Source organism: Mchenga conophoros, linkage group LG5, assembly GCF_057382185.1.
Source record: "Mchenga conophoros isolate Kocher_MC1m ecotype Shallow Benthic linkage group LG5, M_conophoros_male_GT1.1, whole genome shotgun sequence".
In the NCBI taxonomy this organism is placed as follows: Eukaryota; Metazoa; Chordata; class Actinopteri; order Cichliformes; family Cichlidae; genus Mchenga; species Mchenga conophoros.
The window spans coordinates 17,478,848-17,505,902 of record NC_140530.1 but is presented as its reverse complement, the minus strand read 5'-3'; the positions used below and the strand labels follow the sequence as shown (position 1 = coordinate 17,505,902).

The 27,055-nt window shown below is 39.6% G+C and overlaps 2 protein-coding genes across 2 annotated transcripts; both read right to left on the bottom strand.

The window, feature by feature from the left end:
- Positions 1–1,616: 1,616 nt before the first annotated feature.
- On the bottom strand, positions 1,617–10,504 carry npepl1 (aminopeptidase like 1). The gene is made up of 12 exons (XM_085273732.1): positions 10,297–10,504; positions 8,981–9,166; positions 8,608–8,778; positions 8,407–8,496; positions 7,954–8,035; positions 7,181–7,323; positions 6,512–6,589; positions 6,115–6,215; positions 5,770–5,893; positions 5,484–5,660; positions 4,561–4,671; positions 1,617–2,606 (listed from the first exon to the last, which is right to left on the bottom strand). The coding sequence occupies exons 1-12, from the start codon at positions 10,444–10,446 to the stop codon at positions 2,448–2,450; spliced, it is 1,572 nt and encodes a 523-aa protein (XP_085129858.1). The 5' UTR covers positions 10,447–10,504; the 3' UTR covers positions 1,617–2,447.
- Positions 10,505–11,234: 730 nt separating this feature from the next.
- Positions 11,235–26,651, bottom strand: ankrd52b (ankyrin repeat domain 52b). The gene is made up of 28 exons (XM_085273731.1): positions 26,509–26,651; positions 25,379–25,462; positions 25,176–25,254; positions 24,958–25,028; positions 24,666–24,866; positions 24,299–24,386; positions 23,528–23,670; positions 21,954–22,166; positions 21,782–21,860; positions 21,555–21,669; positions 21,316–21,398; positions 21,102–21,213; positions 20,618–20,686; positions 20,403–20,543; positions 19,863–19,919; positions 19,456–19,567; positions 19,290–19,361; positions 18,987–19,188; positions 18,708–18,795; positions 15,987–16,104; positions 15,639–15,858; positions 15,363–15,450; positions 15,181–15,264; positions 14,653–14,798; positions 14,335–14,417; positions 13,928–14,010; positions 13,359–13,450; positions 11,235–13,257 (listed from the first exon to the last, which is right to left on the bottom strand). The coding sequence occupies exons 1-28, from the start codon at positions 26,533–26,535 to the stop codon at positions 13,067–13,069; spliced, it is 3,141 nt and encodes a 1,046-aa protein (XP_085129857.1). The 5' UTR covers positions 26,536–26,651; the 3' UTR covers positions 11,235–13,066.
- Positions 26,652–27,055: the final 404 nt, after the last annotated feature.

Here is a 27,055-nt window from a genome sequence, read left to right as displayed (position 1 = left end):
CATCTGGTGTGGTCTTCTTCTGCTTCAATGTTCCATGTGTTGTGTATTCAGAGATGCTCTTCTGCTTATCTTGATTATATTATAATGAGTTACTGTTACCTTCCTATCTGTTTGAAGCCGTCTAGGGATCCTCCTCTGATCTCTGACACCAACGAGACATTTTTGCTCAGAGAACAGCCACCCCCTGGATCTTTGATTCTTTGTTTATTCTTCTTGTGCAGGAAAATCCTAGTAGTTCAGCAGCTTTTGGAACAGGCCACCCAGCAACATCAACCATGCCACATTCAATCTCACTTAAATAACTTTCCTTCCTCTTTCTGATGCTCAGTTTGTCTGTTTGTCAGCTCATATGAGCTGTTCGCACTAAAGTAAAAAGCACCATCACTTCATGTGCGGATACCCTTTCGGCGCCAGCTGCGGTCGCAAGGCTGGCACGGAACAAAAACTCCCTGATAACGACTGTGTTTAGTCTGTTCCTTCCCATTCCATGCAAGGCCACCTGGGTTGGCTGGAAGACTGTTTACTTAGCCTAGCAGGGTGAAGGACACTGTCTCAGCTGAACTCTGGACACGCACACACTCATCCAACCTCCCTTTCCAAACGCCTTCAATGCTTGTTCCCTCCTGGGAACACGGCGGGTCTGAGCCCGGGCTGGAATGGTAGCGCTGGGCAGGACGGCTGCTGTGTTTGATTACTCCTCACCCCCCACCCGACCTTGTGGCTTGTCATGTGTTCCATAAGGTTGTGCTGTGGACATTTATGTGCTTTTTTGTGCAGAGGAGTTTTTTTGTTCTCTGTTCTCATGCTGTCCAGCATGAGTAGAGGTCTCTTTTTTTCCTCTTGTACTTTCCCATTGTAGTGTATATTTCAGTGTTTTTTTTCTGTAACGCTACCGATCTCCGACCTGTATCCCCATGTGATGTCTGTGTTGTGTGTGTAAGGTCGGGGGGGTGGGGTGGGGGTGTCCTATTTCACTGCAGGGCAACCTGCACGTGGCGAATAAAGCCTTGATTGATTGATTGATTTATTGAGCTTTAGTCATACCAAGGTTTAAGCCTAAAAACACCCTATTTTTTGTGACATTATCCAATACAAGAGGTTATTACTCACACACACACCACAAATCTTTAGACACAGAGGGATGTTTTAACCTGGAGATGATTAGGACAATGCTTAATCATCTCCTACTTAATCAAACTACAATGAAATCAGCGTGGTTAATTATAAAGCTGTAATCTGATGAGAAATTGGTAACAGTAGAGAGTAGATTTGCCTCAGAAGTGTTCTTATGAAGCCTTGTGATGACTATTGCTGTGAGTAACATACACACACACATATATATACACATATAAATAAAATAGAGTTGCACTGAATACTTTTTTTTTTTAGGTGTTTGGCTATTTTGAAATTTTAATGACAGGGAAAGATGATAACTGGGGATCTGCTACAAGACACCAGCACAGCAAACCGCACTACAAATAAAAGCACTTGGCATGCCAAGTTGGATAGACATTGCTGAAGTCATGTGAGGGGATAAGATCATTTTGTTTGTTTTTGTTTGTACAAACAAGCCTTCAGCTTATTAATTCTGTAGTGACTGAATCTACATACACAGATGACAGATGGCACCACCTTTATTGACGGACAACACGATTGTCATACGAATAGAAGAAGAAAAAACAAACTTGTTTGTGCTGGAAACGAACACTTCAACTTACAGTTAACGTCTGGCCTGTGTGTTTTATGCTGACAAAGCATGTCAGCAGTCATGTGACAGAGTGAAACTGTTAAAAAGTGCAGTGAGCACTCATTTTGGTCCAGAGATTAGGCAGTCCAAAGATACAAAGCGTTAACAAAGTGCAGTTGTTACAAAAGATAACACGTCTATCTTCACTGATCTTGAGCCAGTGATTTTCAGAACGTCTAAGTACAACATGTATGGCGTTATTCTCTGTTTGCATAAAGCATGAAATTACAAAAATTTCTGCTGATGAAATGGACACTGGAAAGCAACATTTGAGGTATGGGGTTAAAAAAAAAAAAAAAAAAAAAAATTCAACTGCAATAATTGTAGAATCTGGTAAAAACACAAGAAAAAAAAAAAGGAAGAATGAATCAATAATTAATTTAACTCGAAGTTTGCTTACATTTTAATATAACCAATGAGAACTGAATAATGAAGAAGCTATTGAGGCAATCAGTGCGGCAAGTGCCACGTAACGAGCACAAATGAGGGCCTGTGCTTGATCACAATCATTTATACCACATCTGATTGACTCATTTTTATCTGGTTTATTCGGTCAAGTCAAACACAGAACACAGACTCTAAAACATTTTATCTCTAAATTGGACAAGCACTTGCTTAAACAGTTTGAGTGTGTGGTGGCACAGGAGCAGTCGGGGGAGTGAACCGTGGAGTGGTGTTTTTTCCCCCCCCCTTTCCCTCATTAGACCAATCTTCGCCGTTTGCAGTCGCGCTCCATGTGGTCTTCGGACGCGTTGGTGGTTGCACCCAGAGGAGAAACTTGGTTCAGCATGGAGTCATCGGATGCCTGACCAAACAGGGCCATGAGCAGAGCGACACCAAAACCTGTGGCACGCTCTCCCTGCAAGAGAGAAGAAAAGCTCTTAAAAACCAATAACCTTATCCTCCACTTTCCATTCAGTTATTGCTGCCATAATCTCTTGTTGGAAACCTGATTCAGCATAAAAGTTGCCACAACAAAGCTGTTTAAACCAATTTCTAACACAAGACAACCACAAATATGGAGATTTATTAGAGAGAAAGCCTGCGTAAGGACTGTTGTTTATGAACTGAATCACAAGACCATGACAGAGCATCAGGAAACCACCTGCAGGAAAGTTATAAAACCAGTTTATTTTAAAGGTTGACCAGTCACAGGCAGTAAGGTCAGCTGATCTTGTTTTGTTCAAACACAATGGGAAGTTTCGCAGTGATTGAGGAAGCATACGCCAGAAAGCAGCTCCTCTAGTCTCTGTGTAGCAAGGAAATCAGACAAGTGTATGCACATCCCTGATAGAAAGAACGTCACGGCATTTACTGGCAACCACTTTATTCCTGTTCTACACGTTCGTTTTTATGCACTTCCGAATACGCTCTAAACCTAAACACCACTGGATTGACACAGCTGGACAGTTTGGTCAAATAACGGTAAAGTCTCATTTTAAATCAGTGCTAATTCTCCTTTCAGCTTTACTCACACAGTCTTTGCAGATTGTGTTTTATAAGCTCAGTCAAAGGTTTCCTTAATGTTTAGCTCAGAGGTGAGGCTTTACAGTGGTGTTTGGTGCCAACTTCCTCAAACATTCAGCAAAGCCCTTTACTTCTTAAGAGTCTTCACTCAATATTTACTTGACTTGGCTGGGAAAAATTACTAAAAATTAAAATTAATTAAAAAATTACTGGCTGGGAATCCATAAAACTTTGTGTGAGGTTTTTAAGATAAAATTTGACATCAATTTTGTAAATTTGTACTTGGGCTTGGTTGCTGGCTCGGTCCGGGGAGGGGACACAAAACTCTTACAAGCGCTATTAGCAGCCAGCAAAAAATCAATAACCAGAAAGTGGTTAAATCCAACTCCGCCAACGCTTGAGGATTGGTTTAATGTGGTTTTCGAAATATTTAAAATGGAAAGATTGACATTCTTTTTAAAAATTCAGAAAGACAAATTCTACAAAATATGGAATAAATGGATTAGCTTTGTGTCCCCCATCCGCCCTGAATTTAGGTAAGACCAGCCCTGAATTGGTGTATCTTGGTGTATCTCCCATGTATCGAACAATGTCAGGTTGACCCTCAACTTCATAATATGTACCTAATGTAGTTTTTGTAAATAAGTTAAACATGCTGCATTATGTAACACATTGTCAAGCCAATGAGTTAATTTTATTCTTTTGCTATCAGAATGTAAAACAAAAGGACTAAGAAAAAGGGTTTTGCTTTTTTCTTTTCCTTTTCTCTTTTTTTGACTAAATAATGTCAATGCACACTTTATTGTAACAAGTCCCTTTTTTTTTTTTTCCTTTCTTCAATAAGAATATAATTAAAAGACAAAAAAAAAAAAAAAAAAAAAAAAAAAGGACTTGGCACAAATTTGTAGGTGTGATTAAAGCCAGTACTCTGAACAACTTCAGTGATGCACTACAATTTCCAACTTGAACCTGAAGCAAAAAACACGCTGCACTCCATCTGAAGCAGGAAACTGGAAATTCAGAATCGAAATTTCCTCCTCAGAAAGTCAGAAAATCCCCACCAACCCTGACTTCACAATCCAATAAACGTAAACAGTAGTAAAACTGAAAACCCTGCACTGTATTATCACTGTTGTGGATTGGTGACTCACTAAATAAGCCATACGAAAAGCAGCAAACAGACTCTATCCATGTGCGTGCTGCAGCGGTGTTTTAAGTGCACCGCACTGTATTGCTGGTGATGTATGAACATGAACAACATAATGATTTATTTTAGTTAACAAAAATGTGTTCATAGGCTTGCTTTTTAAAAATCACATCCACACAGTGAAGCATGGGATACTCACAGCATGAACAGGAGCGGCAATGTCAACATGGACCCAGACACCGGGCCAATCGAAGCCCAGGTGAGATGCAATAAAGAGGCCAGCACAGGAGCTCTGCGCGTTCTCCCGATCCTGTCAATGCAAAACACACACGCACCTCAGCAACCAAGCCTGAATAAATTATAACAGCCATTGAAAAAAATACTAATGCTGTCAGTGTTAATTTTGTTAAAATGACATTAACGCCATAACCGCATTAACGCGGGAAATCTCCGTTAGTGAGTTATCACGGATCGCCCTAAGCTTGGATATTTTGGAAAATCGTCACACTTGTTATCGACGAGTCTGACGATAACAAGTCTGCACAAAATTCACAAAACCATACAACTCATAAAATCTTCTGTTTCTTCTCTTTAGCAGAGATCAGTGGTTTTATGTGCTGTAAAAACTTAAAAATGGTGAGGTCACATCTCTTCATCCAACCGTGTCAGGTCACTTTCTGGAAGCACATCTCCCAGATTTTGTCAATATTAAAGGACTTAATGGGGGGCAAAGATAGCTCAGTAGGTAAAGTGGTTGCCCCATGATCGGCTCACTGAAGGCTACCTGGAGGTACCCCTGAGCACTGGGCGCTGCACTGGTGGCTGCCCACTGCTTCACTGGGTGAATGGGTTAAATGCAGAGGAGTAATTTCCCTACGGGACTAACACATACACACACATTATACATTAAGTAAGGAATATATAATGATTTACACAACAATAAAATAAAAATTTCATTGTAATTTATACTGTGCAAAATTCCTGAGCCACCCATGTGATAGTACCAAGATGAACGAGCTAAACTGAGCTTGTTTGAAGTAGGTGGTGAAATCCCTGTATTTTAAATTCTTCCGTGTCTGATATGGATTGTGTCTTGCCACGCGTGTGGATTTTGCCACTTACTGCCACAGAGTTCTTCATGTCAGCCATAGCAGAGGTGAACTCGCTGAAGTGCAGCTCGGGGCAGTAGACCAGAGGGTGAGCGAGATCCCCGCTGCTGCGGCCCGCACGCACAACTGCAGCTTCCCACTGCTCACTGTTTGTCATCACAGCTGCGTGGTGCTTTCCTGTGGAGATTCCCTGAGCAACAGAAACAAAGAGACTTCAGCTATGAAGCAGCACCTGCCTCACAGTACAGAATGTGTTGATCTGGGCACCTGCAGTGGTTGGTTTAGTGAGAGTCACCCACCTGTGCACCTGTCAGTGTAGCCATATCCAGAATAATATCAGCAGCCAGGTCTTTGCTGGCATACACTACTCCATCAGCCAGCACCAGCCTGCCCTCTGCATCAGTGTTGTTGATTTCCACTGACCTTTAAAGGGAGAATGGACATTTTATACCACTGCCCACATTCATTCCTCTCGAGTTAGCGTGGAAAATGATATCGGACGCAGTTTATGTGCAGTCACACCTTGATGGCAGAGAGACATTGAATACAAACCACACAGGTAATTTGATACCAAGTGTGTCAAATCAATTTCCAAGCAAATGATATATTACTACTTAAAAATAAATAAATAAAAAAAGTCTCACTTTCCAGAATAGAGAATGTGGATATCATCAGGTCGCGTGGCTGCGGGTCCAACTGAGTTCTCTGCGAGGCAAAACACTGCATGGAGATTATCCTTAAAGCCCTGAAACAAACAGAAGACAGAGGCTGGTATAAAGTGCTGCACCTAAAACTTCCTTGTAACTGCCAATGTTGCTAGCAGATTGTCACAGTTGCACATACTTTATATGAAAAAAAAAATAATAATAATAAAAAAAATACAAGCAGCCAAAACAATCAAAAAGAGGTTTTTAGTGCAGCAGCCTCTTTACGACTGGCTTCATTTAGCAACAGCCAGCAACTACTTCCCAATTAGTCATTTGAGACTGAGGCCTAAATGACAGCCGTGAGAGCTGATGTGGGATCCTTCTGTCACCTCACCTGTTTAATGGTGGCCTTGAATGCTCCCAGAACGGCAGCAGCTCCACCACAATCTCTTTTCATCCCTGGCATTGTGGTCTAGAAGAAGGAAAAACCACAACTTATTTACATGTAATGGATCTCTTCTGCAGTGAGCAGGACAGCAACCCAGTTGTCTATAAATTCATTTACAGTAAGAAAAGCTTTTTGGCTGAACTAGTGAATATAAAAGGTGCTGCTTGCTAACAGATTACTGAGAATAGGCTTAGAGTTTATTTAAAAGATCAGCGTGGAGGTTTCCAGGATCATCCAGACTGCCCAGACAGTGGATGAGCTTACTGAAAGTTGTCAAACTTAAGAGATTACAGCAGACAGAGACTTTGGAGGTGCAACATGGTCCACAAGATCACAGTGAAGATTAATGTTTGGGGTACACACAACAAATTCTGTGCTAACACACCATGACTCAGTGCACTGTTAAGGTGAAATACATGAGTTAAGCCAAATATTGTTGCATTTTTCCACTTGATTAACATAATTTTCTATTCCTGTTAAATTATATTTCTATATACAGACAACTCATCTATCAGCTATCCCAGTAACACTGTAAAATATACTCAAGTGAGGCATGCAGGTCTGTTTTTCTAAATAGATGATTAGTTATCATCTCCACAGGAAACAGAAGCATACCTTTCCCTTAATGCTAAGTCCACCAGTGTCATACACAATTCCTTTGCCCACCCATGCAATTGTTTGGGTAGCGCCTTGAGGAGTGTGACTAAGTACCGCTAACGCAGGAGGGTGCTCTGCTGCCTTTCCAACACCATAAATACCTGAGAGGGTGAAGAAAGAAAAGCATTTTCAGTGATCTGAAATGTTCAGACTTTTACACAATTAAGCTTTGACCCATGTTTTGACTTACAGGCACAGTTTTCTATAGGTGCCCATTTTAGTCCTTAAAGAATAAGTCAATTTTTCATTGAGTGCATTTTTGCTACTACAGCCTGCCACTGATTTGTCCTTTTAGGATCATATTTTAGCTAGCACTTCATTACGGCCTCTTATACGCAACACTAAAACACTAAAACAATATATAGCCTAGCTTCAAAATATGCTACTAGGGATCAGTCCCAAAAATCCATCACTCTGGTGTCCCTAGGGAAATCTCAACCAAGTATTTCCTGTATATATGCATGTTTAGTATTTGAGGTGTAAAAAGAAATGTATTAGATTTTTTTTCTAAATTCTCTCCATGCTTTAAAGCTTGTTGGCGTCTTCAGTTGAAACCAGACACAGTGAACAGCACAGCTGACTTTCTTGTTTACCATTTCTTTCCATTAGAGTTGCACCATGAGTCTCTCTAGCTAAAGCACACTCAACAAAAAAGTTTGACATAGCAATTCTGGAGAACTGTGACAATTCAAGCTAAAAATAAAGCACACAGGCATGCGCAGAGGTCGTACCTCCAAACCCTTTTTGTTTCAGTTCCTCTCCACGAATGATAACTGGAGTGATTCCAAGTTCATTCCCCACAGCCCTGATTTCCTGAAACAGAAATTTATGGCTGTGATGAAAAACTGCAGTAGAAATATTAAAACTAGTTTTAACAGATTTCAACCCTCCTTACTTCTAAATTAAAAATTAAAAAGTATTAAAGTGTACATAAAAAAGTATTGTCGATATGTAAGTGATGCAATGGGTTTGCGAAATTAACTCCTGATATTGTAAACAAATATCTTAAGATATTCACTTTCTGTTACTAACATCAATAAATAGACGACAGTTTGACTTAACTTTATAGCCTAATGTGAGAATGGGCAAACTGAAATGAGGACACAGAAGCTTAACAGGTAACGTTTTCATGGAAACGTGTTACAGGTTAACAAAGTTTATGCAAATCAGAGAATTTCACTAACATCTAAGAAGTGATCTGTGTTCATCTCATTGCATGGAGTGTCCACAATGCGAGCGCTCAGTCGAACTCCATCAGCAGCGTTAGAAAGACACTGAACATGGGATGAAAAACAAAGGCCATTAAGTGATGGCAGACCACCCACACACACAAAAAAGGCAATTATGAGCAGCACTAACAATTAAAACCCAAAACTTTAAAGTACCTCAAGCTCTGCAGCCTCCAGAGGATTGGCATCTTGCCCAACAATCACAAACTCCACGGTCACATGCTTCTTCTCAGTTCTGCGTGAGGATGCGGAGCGGCGAGAGAAGATGGGGAAGGCCCGGGCCATAGCACAGCAGGATGCAAACACATCTGAACGCTCACACACCATCTGGAGAGCAGATGTGTTAGCCACTTCGTGAAGCAAACAACCTCACCACTGGATGACCCAGATTTGAGTGCCATGGGACTCCCAGAAGTCCCATGGCACAGAAAGCGGGCATCTATAAAGAACAGATTTGTTCTGTAGCTTAAAGTAACCTCTGACTTCCCCGAAGAACAAACAGGAAACAATTCTGATTGAAAATACTGACCACAATGCAGCGGTTATTCCCTCCGGGAAGGCAGGAACGGACCAGGCGGGACACAAAGTGGGCAGAAGACGGGCTGTTGTGCCTGCTGACCCTTGAGGGAATGGCGGCCACTGTGGCATAGTTGAGGTACAGGGGGCAGCTGTCCGTGGGGTTTGGGTTTAAAGCACTCAGAGCTGCCTGCCAGATCTGAGAAAACATGAGGAAAAATTGACATTTCTGACTCACCACAAAGATGTTAAAGCTTTGAAAAACATTTTTTGTTAAATCCTCTAATTCTTTTACTCTTTGTAAACTAAGTACAAGCAGTCTGGGAAATCAACAATCTCTGATGATGTAATAATAATCCACTATTAATATTAAATATGTTATTCCAGATGTTTATGACAGGAATCTACAAAGCGGTTTTGGGAATGTTTTGGAAAGACTATAACCAGTCAGCAGTATGTACACAGTGCTTCCACCAGATTAAAATAAGAGGCAAGTGAACCAGTAGGTGATGGGAATTTGAGATACTGGGTTTGAAAAATTCCTAGTGTCACAATGTTTCCAGATGCTTTCACACTTATCACCTTAGAAGGTACATACACATGCTCAGAATAATCAGAGCGCTTCATGGAGCAGGCCAACAGTGTCTCAGCAAATCATTGTACACAAACAGTCCGACGCTGATTGGAAAACTGTCACACTCAATGACTCTGAGCGTATTAGTCTGCCCACCAAATCCACCACCAGTGATCTAATCACTCACCAGGAGCACGTTGGACAAACTCCATCGACAGTATGTCGATTATGTTGAAAATAAGTTTACACATATGCGATATGCTGCAGTGGTACGGCATTAGTTATCTGGATACTGAAGACTGGGACTTTAACCTCGTCAATGCTCCAGTTGCAAATTCCTATTCGGAGACAGGTTAATGACCACTGTCTGGGTTTAAGTACTGCTTTTCTAACCTACAATCATCCAGGAGTTATGTGACAGCCGGGCAACCGTGGAAGTAAGCAAAATACGAATTACTGGTGTTGTGAGATTTACTTCTACGGTCATACTAATAATAATAATTGTGATTATGACAATAATAATGATAATGGAAAAAAAAACCCTAAAACAAATAAGACCGCAAACATCTCTTGACTATTGTAGCTCTTAGCTTACTAAGTAGCCTACACTGACACCGTTATAGCTTTGCCCTTTGGACTCTTTTTCGCTAGCTGTGTCATGAAATAACTTAGCTGTGCTAGCTTTTGCTAACTTTTGCTTAGCGTGACGCTAACATTAGCCGGTACCGAGCTTTTGTTATCATTTATAAGATTACCTCTTTGCTAACGACCGGCTGGAGTTTTCCTTTGATCTGGCTCCAGCTGACCTGCTGCAGGTTGGTGTGCTGCCCGATGATCAGGACAGGGCGACTCTGTGGCTCTGAATCACCGGCAGAAACCTTAAACTCCAGCACCACATTCGCCATTTTGGTGACTGAAGGTGCTCAAGTGGACGGCGACGGACACCCCGGACCGGCGACGGCAGCCGGGTGAGGACAGGCTTTAGTGACGTGCTGCGATTTTTATCGACCTCCAGGCACCAGGTGGAACACTATAAGAGCAGACTGTAGTGATTTACACCAAAGTTAATGTAGTAGTAATAATAACAAAAGCTAAACCAAAACGATTTTTCTTTGAACAATTTAGTCCTATAAAATAAAATAAATAATCCAGGAAATGAAGGAAGCGTGTTTCCCCCACTTTTGGTTTTTTTTGGCCATCCACAGGTCAAAATTTTATTTGAGTTACCTCAAAATGTCCCACTAGGTATCATAACATTTCGACTTAATCACAAATTTCAAATTTTGGCTCTAAATACAAGATTCATGGAGACCATTTAGAGGGTTGGTGTGAGAGAGGAATAGTGTAACACACAGCTCCAGATTAGCTAAAGATCAGGCTATAACAAATAAACAAAACTAAAAGTAATATTTAATACAATAAAAGGGTAACAAGCAAATTCATTCAAGAAACTAACTGAACTGAAAACCAAAATTAAAAAGATTTTCATATAAATCTAATCTGATGTATTCAAAGTTTCGTTGACAAAAATGAATCGAGCCAGCACAAAAATCTGTTTCCTTACACAGCGGGCATCATCTCTAAGGAAGAACACAAGGGTGCAGACAAGACGATGAGCCCAGATCGGTGCTTCCGTTTATCAAACTCTAATAAGATTTTGAAATAATAAAATAAAGACAGCAAGACTTCTTCAGATGGTGGTGATTCATTTATTCCGGCCTATTATGAATGCCAGCCACAACCAAACCACACTTTCAAGCTGTGACATCCTCAAATTTGAGTAACTTGTACGGAAGACACAGTTTGCTCACATGAAACGCTGCAACAGGGAAATTCCTGAAGTTATTCACAACATTTCATTACACATTGTGTTTAGAAATGCCTAACAGATTTTTTTCTCCCTATTTTTTTCTCCAAACACAACACCATAACTCTAGGAAAGATGCCCTCATTAAATTGTAAACTTTGATGTCAGAGTGCAAATAGTTTAAAGGCATTTTAAGAAAACACAGCGGCTATAACTAGGAAGAAAATATCTTTTGGATAAATGGCATCAGCTGAGCTGCAGGTCTGGCCTTTGACTTCGACTTAAAAAAAAAGGCAAACATTTGATGCACAACACTATTTATAAAAAGTTTGATCTTTAAAGAGAGAGGCAGTGAGGCTTGTTTGTAGCAGCACAGATAATTTTATGTATCTAAATTAATTTGTCGTCACCAATTTTCTTTATAACAATGACAAAAGTTTGCAAATGTTTAACAGGAACAGATCAACGCTAGCTCCTGAACACGTGCTGTGACTCTGGGTTTCTTCCCCACTGAGATCTTGTATAGAAAAAAACAAAACCCCTTATAACTCACCTAACTGTTCATGCTTTACTGATTAAATCAAACACGAATTTTGATAATACAGCATGTCATTAAAACAAACAAAAAAACAAGCTGGGTATCTGTTAATTCCAACTTCTCAAATGTGTGTGTTTGTGATAGATTATAATCATCTTTGGGTCTTTAAACGTTTATGAGAAAAAATAATTCAAAGATGCTTTGGGACTCGAAATTAATTCAACAATTACCATTTCTACTCGACATTTAAAGCCTTGTGAAATTTTTTAAATGTATTTAAAGTGTTCACAGCAACTAATGCGTTGATTATTTATTTGACATTTCTCTGTCTGGATTATTGAACTGATATACTTTACTCATAGTTTATACGAGTATGTAACATCCAGTCTGAGCAGTGCTTGTTATTGCACCGGGATTACAGTACACACTGACCTGAGGTTAATCCAATAATTTGGGATTTTCAAGGTTAACTTCATTTTAAGAGTGCTATATACACTAAAGTTGTTAAATTCTCATTTAAACTATAAACATGCTTATGGCTGGTAGGCTAACTGAAGTTTTAAATCATGATAATATCAGAATAATAGGTGGCTTTTTATCAGTGTAGTGTTTGCTACACCGTGCGTAGGATAAGAAAATAGTGCTATTAATTGCATAAAAGGTTTACAGCACCTGTTAGATATATTAAAATATTTATATTTAGAAGCAGCATCTAGTAATATGAAAACTAAGCCAAACACACACGCACACACACAGACACTAAACACCTGAGCATCTGTGCACTCGTATCAACTGAAGACAAACATGGAGTTTTGAGATTATGTTGCTTAAATAAAAGTAAATACTGATAGTGGATGAGGTTCAGGTGGGGAGGCTTGTGTTGTGTGCTTATTTTAAACCTTCCATTCATATCTAAAGATTAGTACTTCATTAAAATAACTACACTCTTAATAGAGAGAATAATGTGAAAGCTAATATTAGAGTAAGACTAGGTTTTATGCTACTGGCGAGCAAGCATATGCTGTCATGTATAGAAATGCCATGACACGAGAGACAAAAAGCTATGCATGACCACAGGTGTTCATGGTGACTTTGGGTTACGCTGGGATGAAGCTGCATTTTTGTCACAAAAGTGGCTTACAGGCTAACACTGACTGACAGTGTGAATTTGGTCCTGTGCTCAGGCATGGCACAGGTTTCCACTGGCCCCGCAGGAGGCAGCGATAGTGCAGTTCTTCAGGATGGGGCTGAAGTGGGAGGCTGTGTTAGGACCAGCCTCTCTGGGAGGGAAAGGCTTCATGGTGGAAAGGATGAGGGCCAGACACTCTGCTACGTTTTTGTTCGGGGCACAGGCCAGAGCTGGCGTGTGGCCTGCAGAGGATAAAAAGGCAAATCAGTAACCCACACAATCCTCCGCAGGTTGAACATACCTGCTTTGGTATTCTTATCACAGAAATATAATCCCAACCTACCTTCCTCATCTACAGCCATGACTGCTGCTCCTCTGCTCAGTAACACCTGCACAACAGTCGCCAGACCTTTCCTTGCTGCAATGTGAAGCGGCCTGCATGAGAATAAAAGGTCTGACTACAGTGCACTGAGGACAGATTAAACTACAGTGAGATTTATGTTTTTCAGAACAGACATTCAGATTTGTCACATTTTCTCTTTGTCTGCAGAACAAGGCATGACATCGTGTTAACACACAACTGAATGCTCCAGACTGGCAAAACTGCCAAAACCTTCCCTTTTATAGAGCTGCTCATGCTTGCTGAGAAGCAGTTAATCAATTTTATTTGATTAGCAGCACCTGGAAGCAGTAAGAGTGCACTTTGCTGCTCGAAGACCTGCTAAGGATAAGACTATTTTTTTATTTTGTCAGGGAAGGTGTATTTTCTTTTTACCATGATTATATGTTTCTGGGCTTCCAGTGTGGCCAGCCAATAATACTTGAACAACAAACAGAAACCAGAAACCTTCTTGTGTCTCTGCAGATAACTGTTTATGGAGATCAGCTGACTGCTACGTCAAGACAACTCACATTTGGAGAGCGTTGTTTCTTGCATTTATGAGTGAGGAATCGGTGATCTCTCCCAGGATTAACAAGGCACACATCTCATGACCCTGCAGAATAAAGCATGTTAATGTTGTTAAAACCATCCGCTTTATTCACTGAAATTCAAAACAAGTACTTAGTATTATGAGCCATGCATATGCAGGTTTCATATAAGAAAAACTACTATTAGAATTAGTTCAAATTAAATCAGAATTATACTCCAGACAGGCCGACAAACAACAGTTATGATACATATTAAACTTGATTTTCATGCATTACATTTCTAATCACCTTCTGTGACGGATGTTAAACTGATCTCCTGCTACACTCATGCAACTATTTGTGTGACACTGCATGCATTTAGTGCACCCATTTGTTTGTGTGTATGGGACCTTGCTGCAGGCTAAGTGAAGGGCTGTGTTGTTATTGAAATCCACCAGGGTCAGGTCTGGGGTCGCCTTGTTCAGCAAGAACTCTGAAATACAGGAAGTAAACATCAACAAACCCAGACTACTACACCTCAAGCTGTTGGTTGGTGTTTTCACATGACAGTGCAACAGTGGAACAAAGTGGTTTATTAAAAGAAACCATCACTGAGGGATGTGAGAAAAGAAGCTCTCCAGCTCTAAATAGTCTAGATAGTTTTTAAAGGTTTCCAGGTGCAGAAAGAAACAAAAACATTTCAAAGGACTTCCTTGTTTCACACATACCAACAGCTCTGGTCTGTCCACAGGCAGCAGCAACCATCAGAGCAGAGCATCCACAGTGGTCCACAGCATTAACCTGTGCTCCCTGGGCCAGAACCAGCTGCAGCCCAGCAACGTTCCCTGAATATGCAGCAGCATGCAGTGGGGTCCTGAACTCAAGCAAGGAACACATCAAAATACTAGATGAGCAGAAATGTTCACAGCCCACGAAGGAGAAAACACTGTCCAGTTTGGGAAAGGTGATGCAAAAAAATCCATTAAAACCGAATCATACAAAATAACTTGTAGCTTTAGTAGTAGCCCGAGTAGAGCCTGTTTATGTAATATAGAGAAAAAATAAATAAATCACACTGTACATTTCAAATTAGGCCACTTTTAAATGAGTAGCAATCATAAAAAATAATATGAGCAGTGTATTATGACTGCTGGGAAATGTATGCCACATGTAAAATAAACCTAAAACTATTACATTAACTTTACTGACACCTGCTGGCTGTGTTGTATGAAACCGTCTGAATGAAAGTTACCTACCTTCCTTTGGCGTCACTAATGCTGACAATTTGAGGGCCAAAAGTCTTCACTAGAAGGTCTGCTGCAGCTTCGTGCCCTTTAACTCTGCATGTGGCAAACAGAGGTGTTTAAAATGTGAAGAACTACACTAAATTTATTTAAGCTGACTTCTAAAAAGCATGTGTGCGCACATAATAACTCACAGAGCACAGTGCAATGGGGTGAAGAGACTTCCTTCCTGGATGCTAAAAAGTTTGTTTTCAAGTAAAATGCATAAACATCCGTCATGACCTAAGAAAGGTTGGAAACAAATAGAGACATAATTGATGTTTACATTTTTATTTAAATGACTTAATGCACAATAAAACGCAGTTTCTCATGATACACAAAAATGATGTATGAACAGGCAGGTCTATTGTGTTAAAACGGCTTAATTATAAACTGCTCATTTGACATGAAGTGCTGCTCTGATGTCTCACCATGGTAGGCAGCCCAGTGAGTGGGTGTGTAGCCTTTGTAGTCCAGCATGGAGTCCAGAGGGTCAGCTTTCTTTGCAGCCTTTAGCAAAGAGCGGAGCAGCTCCGTGTGACCACAGGATGCTGCGAGGTGCAGCGGGGTCCTCCCCCTAGAGTCTCGGCACAGAGCAGAAGCTCCATGTTCCAGCAGAGCAGACACACACTCCTCACTGCCCATTATGACCTGCAGGATGAGTACACAAGATATCATGTGACAGGAGGCACGAGGGTGGTGGTAAAGGTATAATCTTCTATTTGCAATAATTATTGAGTGCAATGAAAAGAAGTGACGTGCGACATGCACACACTCACAGCTCGGTGTAAAGCAGTGAAGCCTTGTTTGTCTGCAGCATCAGGCTTTGCATTTTTCTCCAGCAGTATGTGGACACAGTCGGTGTGGCAACCGAGAGCTGCCAGCATGAGAGCCGTCCTGTACAACAAGCAGAATTCAGTTGTAGGCATGATTCTGTCACTTCAACTATCTGCTGATTTAGGCTACGTTCACACTGCAGGCGAAAGCGCATCAAATCCCATTTTTTTGACCCTATGCGACCCAAATCCGATCATGGTATGACAGTGTGAACGGCACAAATCCGATATTTTCAAATCTGATCTGGGTCACTTTCGTATGTGGTACTGAATCCGATACATATCCGATGTTTTAGAAAGCGACTGCTGTTTGAATGGTCAATTCGCATTAAATCCGTCTTTTACGTCACTGACACAAGACAAGGCGCCAATTATCAGCTCCGGAGAAGCGCCCGAGAAGACATCGTGAACGCTTCCTGGCCATCCAGTGTAGATGTCAGTGAAACTGTTGGGAAGACAACGTTGGAGAAACATGAACATTTTATTTATACTGTATAATCTGCAGATTCTGACAGAAATCTGCAACTATCCTTTGAAACACCGCTCCTCTAAAACAGCAATAAGGATAATTATTAGGTTATTTACATTATTATGTAAATAACAAAATAACTTAAAGCAAAAATTGGGAAACGTAAAGTCGGAAGTCTTTATATTAACGGCCATGAGTCAAACAATATAGTTTGCTCTGGGTCTAAACAGAGCGCGTTGTGTGTGACGTCTTCTTTTGCGCATGCGGCCACTTTGAGGGTTCACACTAGAGCGCGTTTGCTGTCGCATTTTATTTGTAGTGTGAACAAGCAGACAAAAATATCGTATTTGATCAAAAAATTGGAATTGAGCATTGAGACCTGCAGTGTGAACGTAGCCTAAGACTCATGTGGTGAATCTTTGTAGAACCTAAGAGGCTGTTTTATAATCAGTGCCAGCCCAATAAAAACTAACACAATACTGGGACTATTTTCTCCTCACAGGTCTTCACTCCTTGTGGGGATCAATGTTCCCTCTAAGCTGCGCACGTGCGCAATTGCGCACTGCTGGCACGGTCTCTGCGCACAGAAAATCTGCGTTGCGCACAAAAAAAAATCTAACCTGAAATGAAATTAATACTTTAACAATTCTGTTTTGCAGTGTTAGTCAGTGAGTGACTGGCTGCTCCAGTATGGGATTACAACGATACCACCTTATCCCATAGTCCAGCCAATAACGCGATTCACATTCGTATATACGCAGCTAATCAACGTCGTTGACAGGCTATGACAGCGTCCTTATGTGCCGACACCGGTGTTTTAGCTAGCAAAGCGGCTGATGAGGAGTGAAGCCACGTTAATGACGTGTACAACCATTGGAGATGTGAGCAGGACTGACAGAACAATTGACGGAAAAAGTGTGGACTTTATACCAGTTTTTAAATTGTGTTGATAGGCCACGTAAAACCAGAGTTATGATAAATATTATCTGCAATGTTTGGTTTTCTTCCTGAATACTATCGTTGTTTATATTTACTGCGGGAAGAAACAGTAAAAACGGCATCTTATAAGGAAAATGCTTGAAAGCGCTCTCCGCCTGTGAGCGAAAACAACGCCAGAAAAACAACAGAACAATGAGGCGACTGCTGAGTGCTACAGGTGTTACAGAAGTGATACATCTCCTGTTGTCAGGCCTGCAGGTATCAGCCTGTTGTTCTCCTTTTTATTATAGTGGATAGAAATAATTTTTTGGAGTGGCACAAATCATTTGTGTGGCATCAGATTTGATGCAGAACAGCTGATTGTTCTGTAAATAGTTTGAAATGTTTATTTTTAAAAAAAATGCCTTGGCAGCATTTTTAGGTAAACAGCTGCAAAAAAAACTTTGTTGTTTGCAAAACTCAGTAACTTTTTTGAAGAAGTAACTATATAATTAATTGCCCAACATTGGTCATTATATACTATATTTTGCAGACAGAGTTACAGGACTCTCTTTCAGACCACAGACTCATACTCATAATACAAGTCAGAGCTTTATAAAAATAAAAAAAAAGAAAGAAAGTTGTGTTTCAAGTTATTTTCGCTCATATGGTGTCTGAGCGAACACACTCAGACACATTGTGTTCCCGTGGTTTTTTGTTTTTTCAACGAAAGCTAATCATATTTGACACTCGAGTTTTTCACTTCTTTTTACATTCCCTCACATATGTTCCAGTAGTTTTTGCAAAAAAGTAGCCAGAAATGCACAGGAGGAATCGACGGTAAGAAACAGGCCAATCACAATAGCCTCAGACTGCATGACACGATGACTTTTGCTTCAGCTTTTCACAGAAGCATAAATCCCTCATGGTTATTTGCATCCTTTTGCGGTTTCTCGTAGATGTTCAATACTTAATTGTTTATCTTCTTATTTTATTTTACTACCTTAAAAGACAATTTATTATCAATATACACAACCGTTGCTTTAATGCCTGATAAAATCTGTTCCTTTCTGCGCTTACCTTGTTATCACGCAATCAGTATCAGTTTAATGAAAATTTAATCTGGTTGGACCATGAGACACACTGCTGAAGACTATTTACTTTATAAGTGTCATGTCACAATAAATAATTAAAATCGCCCACAAATAACCATGTTTACGTGACTAATAAATAAATAAATACACCGAACACAAATTAAAAGATGCAAAGTGACTCACTGTCCCTGTGTGTCTGGGCTGTCAATGATGTCAGCACTTTGTTCCATGTTAACTAACAGGAGGATACAGTCCACTTGGCCCTCAGCAGCTGCTCGAGCAGAAGGGACACAAAGATAAAAACATAAGTTTAAAAGAAAAAACAAATCTTAACCAAAAAGCTGCATTGTTTACTTTCAGAACAAAATCAACCCAAATCCATCAATGGGGCACTAAAAAATACAAGATAAACACACTTAAGCATTACTGTATGGGCACAAATATGTACTGAGATGCACACACCTGCAGTGTGAAGAGCTGTCCACTTGTGCTTGTGCTCCTTCAGTGTGTAGGAGGCTTGATGTTTCAACAGTACTTCTACACATGGGGAGAAGCCCTTCTGAGCAGCGAGGTGGAGGGCAGTTTGGCCTTCAATGTCTCGCACATCCAGACTCACTAATGTCTCACAAAGCAAACGCAGAGCTTCACAGTGGCCAAAATATGCCTGCAGTGACAAAATGCATGAAGACAATACAGTTGAAAGCATGTAAACTAGCAGGACCTCTGCTAGTTGCATAATTTTCAAGGCTTTTACTTTATACTCACAGCTAAGTGCAAAGGGCTGACTGGAACATTACTTTCAGCCTCCTCAAGACAGTTGAAAGAAATTTCCAAGAGCTGGAAAAGTAACAGAATTCCAAATAGGTCCAGATTGCAGTCAGTTAAAAAGAAAATGTATGAACTAAATGAAAAATGAGAAGACACCACTGACCAGCTCTAAATGCTGTTTGTTCCCATAAGCAGCTGCATAGTGAACGGCACTGTATCCCTTGCTGTTCTTCAGAGTTGGGTTCGCCCCGTTGTCAAGCAAGTAGTCTAAACACCTGAACGAAACAAGTTCACAGTCTCAACACTTAAACTTTACAAGAGTTTAATGTACGTTAATGTACAAGTCTGTGTCTTTATGAACTAACGTCAAGTTCCATTAAAGTCATTTTTCTGTCCTCTGATTTTGTTCCTATCAACTCTTTAAATAATTCCTGATAAAGAACATTACTAAAAGTTACCCAAACTACCTCCAATTGTCTGTGTAATTTTAATTTAAAATGATAATTACTCTAGATTCTGCATGGTAAAGCACAAACAGTATAATATATAAATGTGACGTATATGACTTACAGAGAGGCTTCATGTTGCTTTTCCACGTTGACGTCTGAGTCAGAGTTTGGACCCCCTCTGTGGAAAAAAAGATGAGCACTTTTTAAGCTACTTCAACAAAGTGCCGGAAACATTCCTCATATTGGTCCATAACAGCATCACACAGTTGCTGCTGATTTGTCGCCTGCACATCCATAGTGAGCATCTCTCGTTCCACCACACTCCAAAGGTGCTTTACTGGAAGTCGTCTGAGTGCAGTGAACTCATTGTCATGTTCAGGAAACCAGATTTCAAGCTTTGTCACAGATTGTTTTATCTTGCTGGAAGGAGCCATCAGAAGATGAGTATAATGTAAACATCGTCAGGAGCTATACTCATGTAGGCTGTGGTGTTTAAAAAAATATTAATTGGTGCAAAATGGTCCAAAGCGAGTCAAGAAAATTCTGCCACACGTTACACCACCATCAGCAGCCTGAACGATTTATACAAGGTAGGATGGATCCATGCTTTCATGTTGTTGAGTGAAATGTGCAAATTTAAAATGTCAGTAAAGACTCTTACCCAGAGAAGGTGTGTGAAGCAGCAGCATAGTGCAGGGGGTTGCAGCCCGTCAGATCCAGCTCATTGACATCTGCACCAGCTCTCACCAGGGAGATGGTGCACTGGCTGTTCCCATTTGCTGCAGCGTAGTGCAGAGGAGATCTGCAAAGCAAAACAGGACACATCAGGTAACACCAAAGTTCAGTTCTTACCTCCAGCCATTCAGGACTGCTTACCTTCCCAAATTGTCTTTTATATCCAGCTCAGCACCGCTGCTTAACAGCAAATTAACACACTCGACATTCCTGCAAAATAAAAAAAATAAAGACTTCAACTGAGAACCAAGTGTCTCACAAGTGCAGTGCATAGCTCACAAATATTTCTGAAGTTTATCATTTAAGCTCATTTTCTGTTGATTTATTTCTGCCTCAAACCTTATGACTCGGAAAACAACACAACAAATAATTGGCATTACGATCTTTACAATAGTTTTACCCTCCTTTGACATTCGTAGTGTATCGCCGACTGACCTCTGTGTTGTGGCTGAACAACACAGAAAATTCACAACATTACTATGTTCTGAAATTTACACAGCTACTGATGACTAATAATACTTGTCATACATGGATGCACTTATAATTCAGACTTCTATTTACAAGTGCACGAGGACAAAATTGTGCCAGCTATTAAAAGCATTTACTTAGAGTCTGCACCACTCACCCTCCAGATGCAGCTGCATGCAGGCACGTCCTTCCATGATCATCTAACATGTTTATGTCGAACCCCACACTTTGGTCATTCGTCAGCATTGGCGCCATGTTGTAAAACTGGCCTGAACAAAGACGAACAACAGAAACGAGCTGGTGTTAGTAATTAAAATGTAACAAGAAAGAAATGTGATTCTGAAACGGGGTGACTCAAAACAGATTCTCACCGTTAGACAGTAACTTGCGACAACAGTCTGGAAAGCCGTAGAGCGCCGCCAAATGCAGTGGAAGCATCCCATTAATTCCTTGTCTGCAGAGATGATGACATTGTTACGTTTGGTAAGTATGTGCCAAGTTGGAAAGCTACTTGACAGCGACAGAGTCACTGCAAGGGGGTTGCGAGGAGGCAAGGATGTCATAATTTTGAATACATTTTATACAACTGATCAATGACTCACAGACCTACCTGCCTTTATCAGCACCGTTTGTCAGCAGAGTACTGACCAGCAGCTCCTGACCATGTCTGGCAGCAACATGAAGAGGAGCGTTTCCATTACTGTCAACACAATCGATCTCTCCCCCTGTGTAAGTGGGAGGGAAAAAAAATGCGTGGATAGGTGTCTCTCGAGCTTAGATATTTTAAGAACCCTTTTCATTATCAGTCACATTACACCAAATTTTGCACTTTGTTACCATTTTGGATGAGAATCTGCGAGCCAGTGAAGCGTCCGTGCATTGCAGCCATATGTAAAGGGCTCATGTCTTTCTTATTCTGTTTATTAGACAAAAAGAAAACATTCAGTCTTCCAGCCAATTATCCCCTCAACCAATAGATGATTATTTTCTTATTTATCATCCTTTTAACCTGTACGCTGACATCAGCACCATTGTTGACTAGGAGCTCAAGACACAACACCCCGCTGGAGGAGGCAGCTGCCAGATGTAATGGTGTGTTGCCGTTGTAGTTGGGTTGGTTGATGCTGGCGCCACTGTTCACCAGTTCAGTGGCCACAGTGTCTTGCCCTGTGTGACAGGCCATGTGGAGCGCTGTGTTCCCAAAAATGTTGGGCTCATCAATCTGGAAGCAGATATCAAAATATATAGACAAATACATAAACCAATGGAGTATAAAACAGTTTGCTGTAAATAACAAGAGCCATATGCCCAAGAAATACTGCAGATTATATCAGTGGGCGGCTGACGTAGATCATTATATGTGAGGTTTTAAAAAAGAAATAAAAAATGTAAAGAAGTATTTGCCCCCTTCCAGATTTCATATTTCAGATCATCAAAAAATGTAATATTAGACAGATAACCTGAGTAAATACAAACTGCAGTCTTTAAATTATGATTTAATTTATTAAGCGGAAAAGGTATCCAAATCTACTTGGCCCTGTGTGAAAAACACTATTATAGCCATTTATAAATGGCTAAAAATGGAAATGTTAACTCTTTCCAGACTTGTCATCAGTTGTTGAGTTTCTTTAGCTTGCTGCATGATGCCTTTCTTTTTGAGATCTTTTAGCCTGTTTCACTTTGTGAGACAGGTTCCATTTAAGTGACTTGATTCAGTGGGTCTGGCACTAATTAGGTCTGGGTGCAGTAATGAACTTGAACTCAGCTTTCCAAAAAAACATGATTATTCAGTTATTTCATAGTGCAACAAGGGCGGGCATTAACTTTTTCAAACAGGGCCAGGTAGGTTTGAATAGTTTTTTGTTTCTTCATAAATGAAATCATTATTTAAAAACTACATTTTGTATTTACCTTGGTTATTTCTGTTTAATTCTGTCTAATTAAAAAATTTGATGATCTGAAACATGTAAGTGTGACATATGTGCAAAGAAAAAAAAAGGAAATCAGGAAGGGGGCAAGTACTGAATTTATGCATCTATTTTGGATTCACTCACAATGCAGCAGCATAAGTGTTGGTACAGCCTGGAAAACAACATAAAGCCAATCCTGGAGCTCCACACAACACAAGTTATTTATGCCTCACCTTTTATCAAACCATTTATTACCACTGACTGTCTGGTTTGGGGTTTAAAATTGAGCAGAAAGTGTCTCAATATCTTAATTCTGAAAAAGAAACTCAGCAGAAAGCTTAAACATATTTAAAACTTTTTGTCCTGCACATAATAAACCAAACATTAAAAAAATACCAACTATATCCTCCTGAGATCCAGCTTATTCTTTTATTCCTCTGTAATGGAAATTTGTTTTGATTATCTTTTGATTTATTTAAGCTAACCTACTAAGTCCTGATGTGCTGAACAGAGGACATCCTGGGCTTTTCATTGACATCTCATGGCCTCTTTTAGCGCCAAAGAGGCAGCAAATCACAACAAAAAGTTAAACTGAAAGATACTTTTTTGTCTTCGGTTCTTCGGAGGATATATTGTGGGAAAAGCAATGTATCCCAACCACAGTAGACTTTACCTCCACCCCCAGTCTCAGCAGATATTTGACTACGTCTAAATGTCCGCCGGCAGCTGCAACGTGGAGTGGAGTGTAACCACGCTTGTCTTTGCACATCACATCTCCACTGTGAGACAACAGCAGCTTCACAACCTCCAAATGTCCTTAGAAAAAAAAGAAAAAAACAAGAGCGAGAGATTCATATTTACTACAAATATTTGTGACGCTAGTACATCTCAACACTTGCTAGTTACACAGCTGGATTAAACGGCACACAGTCTGGCCAACAGCTGGTCTCATTTGAATACACTGGTTATGTGTTTGGTAGCATTTGAATGCATGTGTGTTATCTTGTCTATAAACAAGAAAAGTTTTGAATGAATTCTGATAAAACTTCAAGGTCAACTGAATAATTTACTGGTCGAAAGTTGACAGAAAGACTTGTAGCTTAGAAACTATGATTGTTACAAGTGTGGTGTGTATTGTCAACATATAGAAACTACTGTATAAAGATTTAAAATATCTCACATTTAAACCTCTGACCTCTCCTTTCTGTTAAAGGACTCTTGCACACTTACAATTGTGTTTTCAGCCAAGCACAAAACATACACTGGTGATGACAACAGAAAGTGTTATTTTATCCCAAAAGAATCCCACTGTTAAGGTCAAGGCCAATCCCTTCCAGTTTGTACATATTGTTAGTTACTAGAAGACATCTGTTATTCTTTAAAACTCATAAAAGAAAATTAAATTCAAGATACATTTGTGTCTGCTAGGAGCGTCTCTACTCACCGAGGGATGCAGCCCAGTGGACTGCTTGCCTTTCCTTCTTGTCCTTGGCACATGCATTTGCACCTTTACGCAGGAACATGTTCACCATCTGTTAAAGGCACAATATCAGGATGTAGCCACTTCATCTATGTAAACTCATCTATGCTGATGAATACAACCTAACAGGTAATTTTTTTTAAACGTGCTGCAACAATTACTCAAACCCCAGAAACATATCATTCACTTTCCTAATGGAAATCAATGTAAAATGTTATATATAATAATATAAAATATCATAAATGTTACCTATTAAAAAACACCAAATAAAAAGATAGCTTTTAATAGTTTTAAAATAGTTAAACGTCAGTAAGAGGACTCTTCAGCTTACCTCCCCATGACCACTGTGCGCTGCATGATGTAGCGGTGTCCTTCCTGCCTTGTCAGTTACATCCAGGCTGCAAACATGTGGTATCAGGGCTTTGGCACAACCTGTAGCCCAGTTTGCAGCTGCCATGTGCAGGGGTGTATGCCAGAACTTGTCCCGTGCATTAACCTCTACTTTGTGTTTCAGCAATAGCTCCACAGCCCTCTGACAGGAAAAACAAAATAAAAGGATAAGTCTAACATTAAGAGCTAACTGTCACTGACTTTTTAAAATCCATTTGACAATAGTAATTTACTTCATTTCTTGAGGCAGCTGCTCGGTGTAAAGGAGTCAGCAACCCCTGGTCCTTGGCGTTGACATTTGCACCTGTGAGAGAGCACAAAAAAGCAAAACTAGGTTTTATTGCTTGTGCAGTTTTGAGGTATTACAGTTCTTTTGCATACGACTAATTTATATCAGTCATTACAACAAATATTTTGTTCTTACAACCACACAATTTTTTTTGTCTTTTACCTGAACTAATAAGTAGGTCCATAACAATGACATCGCCCATATAAGCAGCAGCATGTAGTGGTGTGCTTTGTTCTTGGTCCTGAGATTTAAAAAAAAATATATAAAATTATAGTCTAAATACAAATTTAATGTGCAATCGCAAGTAGCCTTCAGCATGTTGTAATTTGTAACACAACTCCTGAATTAAAACTGAGTAACACTACCAGTGAGTTGACATCTTCTTTGTGGTTCAGTAAAAATGTCACATCTTCTGTGTTCCGGCTGAATATGGCCTGGACCAATGGGGACTGAAAGAAAAATTAGTACAGGTAAATCAAACAACTTTTTTGTAGACATATACATATAGGACCAATTCAACATGAAAATCAAAAACTACAGGGACATAAATACATACATGCACAACCTCTTTCATCAAAGCTATATTTTTAACGCTAAAATATAAGTAATGTGGTTACCCACAAAGTTTCAAATTTACTTTTTTACAAAAAAGCTGAAAAAATTGTAAAGCACATCATTAGTTTTTGATTAAGATACCAAATTAAAGTTATTTAATTTAATTATTAATTAAGTTATTCCAAAATGGAAAAATTTGTTTTACTTGTTGAATGACCTATCTGGCTTCTCAGATAAATGTGCAGGCTCAAATTTAGGTAGAAAAATGTGAATTCAGTTTATCTGCCTAATGACCAACTACATAATTATTTTGACAGATTTCTAAAACTATATCTGTGTTTTCTTGTTTTTATGACAGTTGGTGTAATAAATTTGTTATGCACTGTACAGGAAAGATTACAATGACTCAGTTGACTTTCGTAAAAAGTATAATTAGACTTATGAAGCCTGCTTCAAAGACAACCGAAGAAAAAACAACAAGCATTTTAATTTGTCACATGTCACTAAAGAAAAAGAAACTGAACTGTCTCAAGCACGTCCACCCACACATCCATTTTCTTCCTACTGGGAATATTCAGAATGCAGTGGCACATAATTAAGTGTGGACTAATCAAATCTAACCACTGTACAAACGACAAATATATGTGAAATGTATATTTACAATAATTTTTGTGGGTTTTCAACTGTATTTACAGGAATACCAATGATCATAATGATACAGTTTCTAAGTACATTGCAAAATTAATGCATTAGACATCTAACTCTACAGAAACTCCAGCTTAAACTACATGTATCTTTACGGGGTGAGGAGTCTGTGACATTAGCCATCCTTGCAGAAAACTTTGCTCGTCACGCCGCTAACATGACTAGCCAGCTGATTGCAGTTGTGAGAACCGACAGGTTATTTAATGTTAAGTTCAGAAAAAGCTGTATTTACTACCTGGTCCTTGATATTTCTTAACTCCATATCCCAACCACCCGTGAAGCCCCTTCACTGATACTTGGTGTGAACTTGACTACATTGCAATCAATAAGTAGCAGCTAATTTAGCTTTAGCTTAGATAGCAGCTGGGATTGTATACAGCAAAGCTCCCAGAACATCGCGAGAAAAGTTAAAGAAACGTGATTTAAGTGTTTTTTTTTCTTTGGCTGTCTTTGACGTAATGTTAATAGTAGTAATGTTAGTAATGTAAATTTTGGTCAGATATTTGTTCTCGTATTTTTTTATAAACATAAAAAATACGATGTATTTATGTAATTTTAGTTTAAGCTAAATATGCAATATGCTATTAGCTTGTTTCTAAAATCCTGGGGAAATATTTTGCCTTTAACGCAACTACATTTATTTTACTCATTAGACAGTCCCTATTTTTTTTTTTACTACAGATAATCATTTTACTTACTGATAACTTTTTAAACCTGCCAGGTTTCGCTCAGGGCAAAAAAAAAAAAAAAAAGAGTAAAATCTAGATGACGTCACTACTTAC